The following is a 14,135-nucleotide window of genomic DNA, read 5'->3' as shown; positions in this document are numbered from 1 at the left end:
GTTTGGCCAGGGGAGGCTTTACTACTCTAGTGACTCCTTGTGGTGCCTGGGTTAGGGGAGGGTTTGGCCAGGGGAGGCTTTACTACTCTAGTGACTCCTTGTGGTGCCTGGGTTAGGGGAGGGTTTGGCCAGGGGGGGCTTTACTACTCTAGTGACTAATTGTGGTTCCTGGGTTAGGGGAGGGTTTGGCCAGGGGGGGCTTTACTACTCTAGTGACTCCTTGTGGTGCCTGGGTTAGGGGAGGGTTTGGCCGGGGGGGGGGGCTTTCCTACTCTAGCGACTCCTTGTGGTGCCTGGGTTAGGGGAGGGTTTGGCCAGGGGGGGCTTTACTACTCTAGCGACTCCTTGTGGTTCCTGGGTTAGGGGAGCGTTTGGCCGGGGGGGGCTTTACTACTCTAGCGACTCGTTGTGGTGCCTGGGTTAGGGGAGGGTTTGGCCAGGGGGGGCTTTACTACTCTAGCGACTCCTTGTGGCGCCTGCAGGCTGACCTCGGTCGTCAGGTGAACAGTGTTTCTTCCGACACATTGGTGCAGCTGGCTTCCGGGTTAAGCGGGCAGGTGTTAAGAAGCAGGTGTTAAGAAGCGCGGTTTGGCGGGTCATGTTTCAGAGGACGCATGACTCCACCTCCTGAGCCGTTGGGGAGTTTCAGCGATGAGACAATATAGATATATTTTTTTTGACCTTTATTTATCCAGGTTTTTCTCATTGAGATAACATCTCTTTTCCAAGAGAGATCTGGTCCAATAGCAGCAGGGGGAACAAGGTTTCAGACAAAACAACTTACATTCACTAACACAACTATAAACACACATATATTACAACAAAAACACACACTAACACAACATTAAACACAACTATAAACACACACATATATTACAACAAAAACATTTTACGTTAAAAACACGAACGTCTTGACTAAAAACAGCTGGCCTAAAAACAATTACACTCTTCTATGATATATACATCGATGACGTGTTTAAACTCAACCAACGAAACTAGATCATCAAATTTTTAAATGTTCAGGAGAGAATTCCAGGACCACGGAGCTGAGTAACTAAAACTATTTCTACCATGACCTGTTCTAATTTTTGGTACTGTTAGAAGCAAATGAGAATGGGACCGTAATTGATATTTATTTACCTAAAAAAGAACAGAGATAAAACGGCATTTTACCCAATATGGCCTTATAAATCAGTGTATACCCTACGCAATATCACAATATCGAAATTGGGGAGAAAAAAACGGGGGTAAAATTATAAAAAATGCTAAAATTGGTTGTTCCCCACCATTTGCAACAATGTCACTGAGCACCATCACTATCTTTCCTTCTCCTGCATGTTAATAATGTTTACATATCTGGCATTACTCATCTCATATGTATATACTGTATTCTATCCTATTCTACTGTATCTTAGTCTATGTATTACTCATCTCATATGTATATACTGTATTCTATCCTACTGTATCTTAGTCTATGCATTACTCATCTCATATGTATATACTGTATTCAATCCTATTCTACTGTATTTTAGTCTATGCAGCTCTGACATCACTCGTCCAAATATTTATATATTCTTAATTCCATTCCTTTAGATTGTGTGTATTGTTAGATATTACTTGTTAGATATTACTGGACTGTTGGAGCTAGAAACACAAGCATTTTGCTACAACCACAATAACATCTGCTAAACAAGTGTATGTGACAAATAAAATGTGATTTGATGTATATAGGTCTGGTGTTGGAGATCATTCCACACTCTGTGTTCTACTACCCAGGTCTGGTGTTGGAGATCATTCCACACTCTGTGTTCTACTACCCAGGTCTGGTGTTGGAGATCATTCTACACTCTGTGAATCTCCTGCATGTATTTTCTGATGTTTAATCAGACCACTTGAATGAGAGTATCTCTTGCCACACTGATCACAGCTATAAGACTTCTCTCCTGTGTGTGTTCTCTGGTGCTCTTTAAGGCTTTCTCCCTGAGAAAAGTTTTTCCCACATTGCTCACAGCTATATGACTGCTCTCCTGTGTGTGTTCTCTGGTGTGATACCAGGTTGCTTGACTGAGTAAAACTCTTGCCACACTGATCACAGCTATAAGGCTTCTCTCCTGTGTGTGTTCTGTGGTGTGATACCAGGTTGCTTGAATGAGTAAAACTCTTGCCACATTGATTACAGCTATAAGGTTTCTCTCCTGTGTGCGTTCTCTGGTGTCCTTTAAGGTGTCCTATCCGAGAAAAACTTTTCCCACATTGCTCACAGCTATATGACTGCCCTCCTGTGTGTGTTCTCTGGTGTGATACCAGGTTGCTTGACTGAGTAAAACTCTTCCCACATTGATCACAGCTATAAGGTTTCTCTCCTGTGTGTGTTCTCTGGTGTCCTTTAAGGTATCCTATCCGGGAAAAGTTTTTCCCACATTGCTCACAGCTATAAGATTTCTCTCCTGTGTGTGTTCTCTGGTGTGATACCAGGTTTCTTGAATTAGTAAAACTCTTGCCACACTGATCACAGCTATATGGCTGCTCTCCTGTGTGTGTTCTCTGGTGTGATACCAGGTTGGTTGACCGAGTAAAACCCTTGCCACACTGATCACAGCTATATGGCTGCTCTCCTGTGTGTGTTCTCTGGTGTGATACCAGGCTACTTGACTGAGTAAAACTCTTGCCACACTGATCACAGCTATAAGGTTTCTCTCCTGTGTGTGTTCTCTGGTGTGATACCAGGTTGGTTGACTGAGTAAAACTCTTGCCACACTGATCACAGCTGTAAGGCTTCTCTCTTGTGTGTGTTCTCAGGTGTGTTTTCAGATTAATTGATTTAGTAAAACTCTTCCCACATTGATCACAGCTGTAAGGTTTCTCTCCTGTGTGTACTCGCTGGTGTATTTTAAGAACTGATGAAGATTTGCAATGTTTCCCACAGTCAGAGCAGCAGTGAGGTTTCTTTCCTGTGGGTATCTGCTGGTGTTTCTTGAGGAGTTCTGATCTGGAGAGACTCTTCTCTGCCTCGTCAGCATCATGATGTTGTTGAGGATCCCCAGAGGATCCACGACTGTCCCGTCTCTCTCCTGTGTGAATGACAAAGTCAGACAGATGGTTAAAGGCCCAGAACAGCAGAAATCCACTGTTTATTTGAGGTAAAAGGTGATGCCCAGAGCGTACCCATGAAGTTGTACAACAATTGAAGTCAGTTAAATTATTTGACAATTAAGACAGTCAAGTTAGTAACAATCATATTTTGTCTTGTTTTCACATTAGTAGTAACTAGAAATAAGATATTAAATTTGTTAAAATCCTAAGCAGTGTGGCAGACGACTTTTGGTCTCCAATATAGGCCCCTTTCTGTGTTTGATAAAATTGCGTCACGAGGGCAATGCGCACACAATTTGGTTGCAGAAACTGGTCCCTGCTAATGAGGAAACCACTAGTTATGGATGTAGTATATCTGGTAATTAGGAAACCGCTAGTTATGGATGTAGTATATCTGGTAATGAGGAAACAACTAGTTATGGATGTCGTATATCTGGTAATGAGGAAACCACTAGTTATGGATGTAGTATATCTGCCTGGAGCAAAAATGGTGAGCGAAGATTTTAGTTTTTGAAAATTACAGCAACTCAGCTGACAGCAAAAATAGCCTCCATTTACAGGTTGCTTTCACATTACTTTTGGATTATAATTGTAAGGCTCGCTTGAATCACCTGCTTAATATGTTTGTGTTATTGTCTCAAATCAATTGCTTTATCCTTAAAAAAACACTTCAACCAGTAAAATGCTCTTTGGCTAGCTTTAACATCAGCCTGACAATGAGGGTTTGTACACTAAGTGTTTAACAAATAGGCCCATAGCTTCACCTAACAATAACATAGACCTACTGTAGGACCCATAACTTCACCTTACAACAACATAGACCTAGGACTATATATTTAATATTTCAGGTGAAACAAGGAAACTAAAAATATATTTGTCATGACATTTCATAACCAGATAATTTTGTGAATAATCCCACAAGGCTACTCTGTAATGTGTTGTCATTCTAAATGTCCAGAATAAAGGAAAATAGCTCTGTGTGTTGTAAAATAGCCTATCCATCAAGGAACAATTCTCTACACATTATGAGCTAAGTATCTTTGTGTCCAGACAGACTAACGAGACCCTACAGTAAATCAAGCAGACAATAACACATTATAAACATCAATTTGTTAGAGATTTTGGATCCAACGTGGAGCACGGCATCACGGTCTTTACCTGAGTAATGAATGAAGAAGCACTTTGGTTGTTGTTATGATAGAAATGCATGCATACCAGTGGTTGCATCTCTGTAGGACATGCCAGTAGGTTACAGTAGGTTGTAACTCTCTAGGTCATGCCAATAGGTTACAGTAGGTTGTAACTCTCTAGGTCATGCCAGTAGGTTACAGTAGGTTGTAACTCTCTAGGTCATGCCAGTAGGTTACAGTAGGTTGTACCTCTGTAGGTCATGCCAGTAGGCTACAGTAGGTTGTAACTCTCTAGGTCATGCCAGTAGGTTACAGTAGGTTGTAACTCTCTAGGTCATGCCAGTAGGTTACAGTAGGTTGTATCTCTCTAGGTCATGCCAGTAGGTTACAGTAGGTTGTAACTCTCTAGGTCATGCCAGTAGGTTACAGTAGGTTGTAACTCTCTAGGTCATGCCAGTAGGTTACAGCAGGTTGTAACTCTCTAGGTCATGCCAGTAGGTTACAGCAGGTTGTAACTCTCTAGGTCATGCCAGTAGGTTACAGTAGGTTGTAACTCTCTAGGTCATGCCAGTAGGTTACAGTAGGTTGTATCTCTCTAGGTCATGCCAGTAGGCTACAGTAGGTTGTATCTCTCTAGGTCATGCCAGTAGGCTACAGTTGGTTGTATCCAAATGAAAACAATTATGAACCCAATGTGGAAAGTGTTGAATTTGGTCAACAACAAAATGAATGGCTTATTTGCTACGTGAGGTTTACTTGATCTAACAGAAGTTTCGTAATGATTAAGTTGTTATGTGGACACGTGACATACCGACAACTTTGATAAAACACTATAAGAGTTGTCTCCAGATCGCTATGCATATTCATGCTAGTAGCTTAGCATCTCTCTCCATTGAATACAGGCGGTTGACGACAACAACCCTCATAGAATATAAACAATAGATTACAATAATAACATGTATCCACCAATCCAAAGACAGGATAGGTGGGAGATAGACAACCCACAGTGCAGCTTTGTGGACAACGACTCCCCTTGTTAGGACGGAGAGACATCTTGTCAGTATATCCATAATCTTTGGTGTAGCCAACCCAACTCTCACATGGCTCTATTGGGGGACACGGTGTGTAGTAAAACATCACTACATTAAAATCACTACATGCCGTGGCCCCCCAGTCTGCGGTCAGCAGATAGACCCTCCTCAAATATATATGTTAAGTCACTTTTTGGAAACGGAACGGAGAAAACAAGGGGTAGCTTGTTCTCTACGTCGTCTGATTCTAGACATATCAGTCATCATCCCAGGACCCTCCGTTGAAGAGGTATTGACGAGCCAACTCCGAATATCCAAAGTTAAAAACTAATTGAAGGCGGTACTTACTGGTGTTAATCAGATCTCCTGTCTCCTCCTCTTCATCTTTCAATGTGACAGTAATCTCTCCTTCCTTCTTCACTCCAAAAACAGCATCATCCTCTTCTTCCTCTTGTTTAACTGAAACGTCTTTCTCTTCTTCTTTCACTGTAACAGCCTCACCCTCTACTTCTTGTTTTACTGTAACATCCTCCTCTTCCTTCTCCTCTTTCACGACAATGTTCAGCCCCAGAGCTTCTTTCTCCGTCCAGCAGACCTCCTCTTCTTTAACAGGAGGGGAGTAGTTTAGGGAGCTCATGTTCGGGGATGTTAGCTAGCTAGCTATCATTAGCGACTAGGCTAATGCTAACTTAACCAGCCAGCTACTATAGCTGACTAATAAAAAATAACGTAATATTAAATTAAATAGGTTAACAAGTAGATACGACAGAAGTGTGTCTAAAACACAGTAGCTAATATAGACCGAAAGCGTATAAATAGCTTGAATCTTTCGGCTATGTTGGCTAGCAAGCTACCGAGGTGGTTGACGAGCTGTTTATGAAGAACCGTCCACTAGATTATACGTCACGCTGCAGCATCGCCTGAAAGACGCACATCGCCGTCTGCTGACTGGAGGGAAACGCAGTTGAGGATCACATTTTATATTCAGACAAAGATTATTTTACATGGATGTAATTAAATAATACTATTATATTGAGACATACAAAGACAGGAATGTGTTGATTGATTAGTGAGAATAAAAAATGTTTACTACAGCACATTTAAGGCAGTTTCATTCAGTCAAACAACATATAAATAAGTAGCCAGTTACTGTAGGTCTATACTGCTCCTACATGGTGTAACAATACATCATGTAGATGTATATAATGAACAGACTAGGTCTATACTGCTCCTACATGGTGTAACAATACATCATGTAGATGTATATAATGAACAGACTAGGTCTATACTGCTCCTACATGGTGTAACAATACATCATGTAGATGTATATAATGAACAGACTAGGTCTATACTGCTCCTACATGGTGTAACAACACATCATGTAGATGTATATAATGAACAGACTAGGTCTATACTGCTCCTACATGGTGTAACAATACATCATGTAGATGTATAAAAAAAAAAAAAAAAAAAATATATAATGAACAGACTAGGTCTATACTGCTCCTACATGGTGTAACAATACAGTGCATTCGGAAAGTATTCAGACCCCTTCACTTTTTCCACATTTTGTTACATTACAGCCTTATTCTAAAATGATTAACACTACCGTTCAAAAGGTTGGGGTCACTTAGAAATGTTTTTGTTTTTGAAAGAAAAACACTTTTTTTGTCCATTAAAATAACATCAAATTGATCAGAAACACAGTGTAGACATTGTTAATGTTGTAAATGACTATTGTAGCTGGAAACGGCAGATTTTTTATGGAATATCAACATAGGCGTACAGAGGCCCATTATCAGCAACAATCACTCCTGTGTTCCAATGGCACATTGTGTTAGCTAATCCAAGTTTATCATTTTAAAAGGCTAATTGATCATTAGAAAACCATTAGCACAGCTGAAAACTGTTGTGCTGATTTATCAAAGCTTTTGTAAACAGTGTTGTTGCATAACAATCAGGGAGTAGAACAACAATAATCATCACCCTCTTGACCAATCTTCCCCCCCATAACATTGGGTTGATTCAGACCCTGCCAGTGTACCAGGTGGACATTGGGTTGATTCAGACCCTGCCAGTGTACCAGGTGGACATTGGGTTTGATTCAGACCCTGTCAGTGTACCAGGTGGACATTGGGTTTGATTCAGACCCTGCCAGTGTACCAGGTGGACATTGGGTTTGATTCAGACCCTGCCAGTGTACCAGGTGGACATTGGGTTTGATGCAGGCCCTGTCAGTGTACCAGGTGGACATTAGGTTTGATTTACATTTTAGTCATTTAGCAGACACTCTTATCCAGAGCGACTTACAGTAGTGAATGCATACATTTCATTTTTTTTTTTCTGTACTGGTCCCCCGTGGGAATTGAACCCACAACCCTGGCGTTGCAAACACCATGCTCTACCAACTGAGCCACACGGGACTCAGACCCTGTCAGCATGGCCAGAAATGTATTCCAAGGTCAGTAACTTATAACCACAGAACCACCCCAGACCTTTCATGCATGACTAAAAACACCTAAGTATTAGATTTTCTGCCATGGTCTAGTATGTCACCTCCTCCGACACCATTCACAAGGGCCTCCCGGGTAGCGCAGTGGTCTAAGGTTGTACCACTAGAGATTCTGGGTTCGAGTCCAGGCTCTGTTGCAGCCGGCCGCGACCGGGAGACCCATGGGGCGGCGCACAATTGGCCCAGTGTTGTCCGGGTTGGGAAGGGTTTGGCCGGCAGGGATTTCCTTGTCTCATTGTGCACTAGCGCCTCCTGTGGCGGGCCGGGCGCAGTGCACACTGACCAGGTGTACGGTGTTTCCTCCGACACATTATTGCGGCTGGCTTCTGGGTTGGATGTGCATGGTGTCAAGAAGCAGTACGGTTGGGTTGTGTTTCGGAGGACGCATGGCTTTCGACCTCCGCCTCTCCCGAGTCTGTACGGGAGTTGCAGCGATGAGACAAGACTTTAACTACTACCAATTGGGGAGATAAAAGGGAGTAACATCTTTTTTTTTTTAAACATCCCCACTCCATAATCAACTAGTCTCCCACTGTTTAACCAGAATAACATGAGTTGTGTCCTTCAAACTGTTAGACTGTTAGTCCATAATCAACTAGTCTCCCAATGTTTAACCAGAATAACATGAGTTGTGACCTTTAGACTGTTAGTCCATAATCATATTCAGCTACTTAGATGTCATGTATTGTCATGTTATGTTCTCTTTAATGAAACATCACCACTGTAGATGTCATGTATTGTCATGTTATGTTCTCTATAATGAAACATCACCACTGTAGATGTCATGTATTGTCATGTTATGTTCTCTATAATGAAACATCACCAAGTGAAATAAAGTTGATAAGATATTCTTAATAGACATTAAATAAAAAATGGTTGTTCAGAAATCATTAATTATCATGTTGCTCTGATGAAATGAACGAAATATTTCACAATCATTACCACTGCTGATATTCACAGAGAATAATTACAAGGATCATATTTCACAATCATTACCACTGCTGGTATTCACAAAGAATAATAACAAGGATCATATTTCACAATCATTCCCACTGCTGATATTCACAGAGAATAATTACAAGGATCATATTTCACAATCATTACCACTTGTCACGACTACTGCCGAGGGTGACTCCTGTCCCTGTTCGGGCGGCGCTCAGCGGTCGTCGTCACCGGCCTACTAGCTGCTATGGATCCCCTTTTCGTTTTTCTCTTAGTCTTGTCTTTATTAGTTTCACCTGTGTTCTGTTAGTTAATTAGTGATATTATTTAAGCCCACCTCTCCACCTGTTCTGTGTGCGGGCTTGTTACGTGTTTTCACTGTGTTCGTGTTGTGTATCGTGTTGGACTTTGAGTTTGTTACACCCTGTTGTGTATGGGCATTTTTTCTCTTTTGTGGTACTTATTAAATATATATTGTACCAAACATTTTTCTGCCTCCTGTGCCTGACTCCACACCCACGACGTCCAAACGTTACAGAAGCGCGCACCAACAACATGGAGTCAGCAGAAGCAGCCACCACTCCTTTACCATCGATGGAAGAACGGGTCCTCCACCACACCACCACCGTCCTCCATCGGATTGGGTCAGCCGTGGACCAGATGATGGAGAGGATGGATCGATGGGAAAGGAGTGGTTTCCTCCCTTCACCTCCGGCTCACCCGACGAGTCCACCTACTCCACTCCCTTCCCCGTCTGGATCTGGGGCACTGCGTCTTACGCCTCCGAGGGAGTACGATGGAGCAGCAGCAGGGTGCCAGGGATTTCTATTACAACTAGAGTTATACCTGGCGACCGTGAGGCCGACTCCCTCGGGGGAGGAGAGTGTGAGCCTCCTCATCTCCTGCCTGAAGGGTCGAGCATTGGAGTGGGCCAATGCTGTTTGGAATGGACCAGACCCATTAAGGAATAACTACCCTGAGTTCACTCTACGTTTCAGGACTGTATTCGATCACCCCCCAGAAGGACGAGCGGCGGGTGAACGACTGTTCCACCTCAGACAGGAGATGAGGAGCGCGCAAGACTTTGCCCTAGAGTTCCGGACCTTGGCGGCTGGGGCTGGGTGGAATGACAGGGCCCTAATGGACCACTACAGGTGTAGCCTCCGGGAGGACGTCCGCAGGGAGCTAGCGTGTCGGGATACTACACTCTCCGTAGATGAACTCATCGACATGTCTATACGACTGGACCATCTGCTGGCTGCCCGCGGGCGTTCAGAAAGGGTCCTGTCAGTTCCATCTCCTAGCCTACCTACGCCCATTCCTATGGAGCTAGGGGGAACTGCATCAAGGGGAACAGGAGGAGGTGCCTCTCCTGCACCAATTGTGGTCGCCGAGGACACACGGCCGACCGGTGCTGGGGGGGTCCCTCTGGGAGTCGAGAAGGCAGGCAGAACACTCCTCGTTCATCCCAGGTGAGTCAGCACCACACTCACCCAGAATCCTCTGTTGGTCACATGTATGTCTTAATTTTTTTTCTTGATTTTGCTCCCTTTTCCCAGCATAAGGCACTAGTCGATTCAGGCGCAGCTGGGAACTTTATGGATAGCGGACTCGCCCTTAAGTTGGGAATTCCGCTGCTACCGTTAGATTCCCCTTTCCCCGTGCACTCCTTAGATAGCCGACCATTAGGGTCAGGGATGGTCAGGGAGGCCACGGTGCCACTGGACATGGTAACGCAGGGGAATCATAAGGAACGAAATAGTTTTTTTCTTATTGATTCACCTGCGTTTCCAGTGGTGCTGGGGGTGCCCTGGCTAGCCATTCACAATCCCAAGATTTTGTGGAAACGGGATTCTCCAGGGATGGTCAGAGGAGTGTTCAGGTAGGAGTCTGGGTGTTTCCATTGGTGCCACGTTGGTGGAGAATCCAGACCAGGTTTCCACTGTGCGCATTCCCCCTGAGTATGCCGATTTGGCTCTTGCCTTCTGTAAAAAGAAGGCAACTAAATTACCACCTCATCGACAGGGTGATTGTGCGATAGACCTCCAGGGTAACGCTGCGCTTCCCAAGAGTCATGTGTATCCATTGTCCCAGGAGGAGACGTTGGCTATGGAGACATATGTCACGGAATCTCTGGGGCAGGGGTACATTCGGCCCTCCGTTTCACCCGTCTCCTCGAGTTTCTTTTTCGTGAAGAAAAAGGGGGTAGGTTTGCGCCTATGCATTGATTATAGAGGTCTCAATTCCATTACAGTGGGGTTCAGTTACCCACTACCTCTCATTGCTACGGTTGTGGAATCATTTCACGGAGCGCGGTTTTTCACGAAACTGGATCTCAGGAGTGTGTATAATTTGGTGCGTATTCGGAAGGGAGACGAGTGGAAAACCACATTTAGTACCACATCGGGCCCCTATGAGTACCTCGTCATGCCGTATGGATTGAAGAATGCTCCAGCCGTCTTTCAATCTTTTGTCGATGAGATTCTCAGGGACCTGCACAGGCAGGGAGTGATTGTGTATATCGACGACATCTTGATTTACTCCTCCACACGCGCTGAGCATGTGTCTCTAGTACACAAGGTGCTTGGTAGACTGCTGGAGCATGATCTATACGTCAAGGCTGAGAAGTGTGAGTTCTTCAAAGAAGCCGTCCCCTTTCTGGGTTATCGCATTTCCACCTCAGGGATGGTGATGGAGTGTGACCGCGTTAATGCCGTGTGTAATTGGCCAACTCCAACCACGGTGAAGGAAGTGCAGCGGTTTTTGGGTTTTGCCAATTACTACCGGAGGTTTATCCGGGGTTTTGGCCAGGTGACGGCTCCCATTACCTCACTATTGAAGGGGGGACCGGTGCGTTTACGGTGGTCAACAGAGGCGGACAGAGCCTTCAACCAGTTGAAGGCGCTGTTCAGAGGCGGACAGAGCCTTCAACCAGTTGAAGGCGCTGCCAGCCCGTGTTGGCGCACCCGGACCCCTCTTTGCCGTTCATAGTGGAAGTGGACGCATCCGAGGCTGGGGTGGGTGCCGTTCTATCACAGCGCTCGGGTGCGCCACCGAAACTCCGCCCCTGCGCTTTCTTCTCCAGGAAGCTCAGTCCGGCGGAGCGGAACTATGATGTGGGGGACCGGGAGTTGTTAGCTGTGGTCAAGGCTTTGACTGTGTGGAGACATTGGCTTGAGGGGGCTAGACACCCTTTTCTCATCTGGACTGACCACTGGAACCTGGAGTATATCCGGGCAGCCCGGAGACTGAATCCGCGTCAGGCACGGTGGGCCATGTTTTTCACCCGATTTCAGTTTAGGATTTCGTATAGACCAGGTGCCATGAACACCAAGGCTGACGCGCTGTCCCGCCTCTATGACACTGAGGATAGGCCCATCGATCCTACTCTCATCCTTCCAGCTTCTAAGCTGGTAGCAACAGTGGTATGGGAGGTGGACGCGGACATTGAGCGGGCGTTACAGATGGAGCCTGCACCTTCTAATTGTCCTACAGGTTGTAAGTACGTTCCGCTTGGTGTCCGTGATCAATTGATTCGATGGGGTCATACGCTACCCTCGTCGGGTCATCCTGGGGTGGCGAGGACAGTGCAAGGCCTTAGGGGGAGGTACTGGTGGCCCACCTTAGCCAAGGACGTGAGGTTTTATGTCTCTTCCTGTTCGGCATGCGCCCAGAGCAAGGCTCTTAGGCACCTTCCTAGAGGGAAGTTACAACCCCTCCCCGTTCCACAAAGGCCGTGGTCTCACCTGTCGGTGGACTTTCTTACCGAGCTTCCCCTGTCTCAGGGGAATACCACGGTTCTGGAAGTTGTGGATCGGTTTTCTAAGTCCTGCCGTCTCCTCCCATTGCCTGGTCTCCCTACGGCCCTACGGCCCTACAGACTGCGGAGGCTCTATTCACCCATGTCTTCCGGCATTACGGGGTGCCGGAGGACATCGTTTCTGATCGGGGTCCCCAGTTCACGTCCCGTGTATGGAGGGCGTTTATGGAGCGTCTGGGGGTCTCGGTCAGCTTGACCTCCGGTTATCACCCCGAGAGCAATGGGCAGGTGGAGAGAGTGAACCAGGAGGTGGGTAGGTTTCTGCGGTCGTACTGCCAGGACCGGCCAGGTGAGTGGTCAAGGTACTTACCATGGGCTGAGTTGGCGCAAAACTCACTCCGCCACTCATCAACTAACATGTCGCCTTTCCAGTGTGTGTTAGGCTACCAGCCGGTCCTGGCACCATGGCATCAGAGTCAGACCGAGGCTCCTGCGGTGGAGGATTGGTTGCAGCGCTCCAAGGACACCTGGAGGGCTGTCGAGGAATCCCTGAAACAAGCTGGAGAACGACAGAAGAGGAGCGCTGACCGCCACCGCAGTGAGACCCCCATATTCGCAATAGGAGACAGGGTCTGTGTAAGGGCTGTCGTCGTGAGAAAACCAAGGTGCAGCGGAGGATGTGTATTCATCTATGGTAATTTAATGAAAAGAGAACACTTTACAAAAAGAAACAAAAACGACAGCCAAACAGTCCTGTCAGGAAAAACTCTAAACAGAAACAATCACCCACAAAAACCCAAAGGAAAACCAGGCTACTTATGTGTGACTCCCAATCAGCAACAACGAACTACAGCTGTGCCTGTTTGGGAGCCACACACGGCCCAAAACAAAGAAATACAAAAACATAGAAAAATGAACATAGAACGCCCACCCAATGTAACACCCTGGCCTAACCAAAATAAAGAACAAAAACCCCTCTCTATGGCCAGGGCAGTCTGGCTCTCGACCCGAAACCTGCCCCTCCGCTTGCCCTGCCGGAAGCTGGGTCCGCAGCGTGTAGGGCCCTTCAAAGTCCTGAGGAGAATAAACGAGGTGTGTTATAGATTACAACTCCCTTTTTGTTATCGTATTAACCCCTCATTTCATGTGTCTCTCCTCAGGCCGGTGGTAGCTGGTCCCTTACAAGACGGTGAGGTGCCGGAGGTCCCTCCGCCCCCTCTAGACATCGAGGGGTCCCCGGCGTATACAGTACGCACCATTCTGGACTCAAGACGCCGGGTGGGGGGCCTGCAGTACCTCGTGGACTGGGAGGGGTACGGTCCGGAGGAGAGGTGCTGGGTGCCGGTGGGAGACATACTGGATCCATCACTATTAGAGGATTTCCATCGCCTCCATCCGGATCGCCCCGTGCCGCATCCTCCGGGTCGACCCCGAGGCCGGTGTCGGCGCGCTGCGGGAGCCGCGCGTCGGGGGGGGGGGGGTACTGTCACGACTACTGCCGAGAATGGTTCCTCTCCCTGTTCGGGTGGCGCTCTGCGGTCGTCGTCACTGGCCTACTAGCTGCCATCGATCCCCTTTTCGTTTTTCTGTTAGTTATGTCTTTATTAGTTGCACCTGTGTTAATTTAGTTAATTAGTGGTGATTATTTAAGCCCGCCTCTCCACCTG

At 46.2% G+C, this 14,135-nt stretch overlaps 1 protein-coding gene across 1 annotated transcript in view; it reads right to left on the bottom strand.

The window, feature by feature from the left end:
• Positions 1 to 1,860: 1,860 nt before the first annotated feature.
• The window catches only part of LOC115148404 (zinc finger protein 271-like), a gene marked incomplete at both ends in the record, with an annotated part of 40,257 nt that continues 27,982 nt past the window's right edge, over positions 1,861 to 14,135 (bottom strand). The window contains one exon of the mRNA XM_029690290.1: positions 1,861 to 2,989. Coding sequence (XP_029546150.1) covers positions 1,861 to 2,989 — 1,129 coding nt within the window. The remainder of the gene's footprint in view (positions 2,990 to 14,135) is intronic.

Source organism: Salmo trutta, chromosome 15 (assembly GCF_901001165.1).
Source record: "Salmo trutta chromosome 15, fSalTru1.1, whole genome shotgun sequence".
NCBI classification, from domain to species: domain Eukaryota; kingdom Metazoa; phylum Chordata; class Actinopteri; order Salmoniformes; family Salmonidae; genus Salmo; species Salmo trutta.
This window is presented reverse-complemented; position numbering and strand designations above follow the sequence as displayed.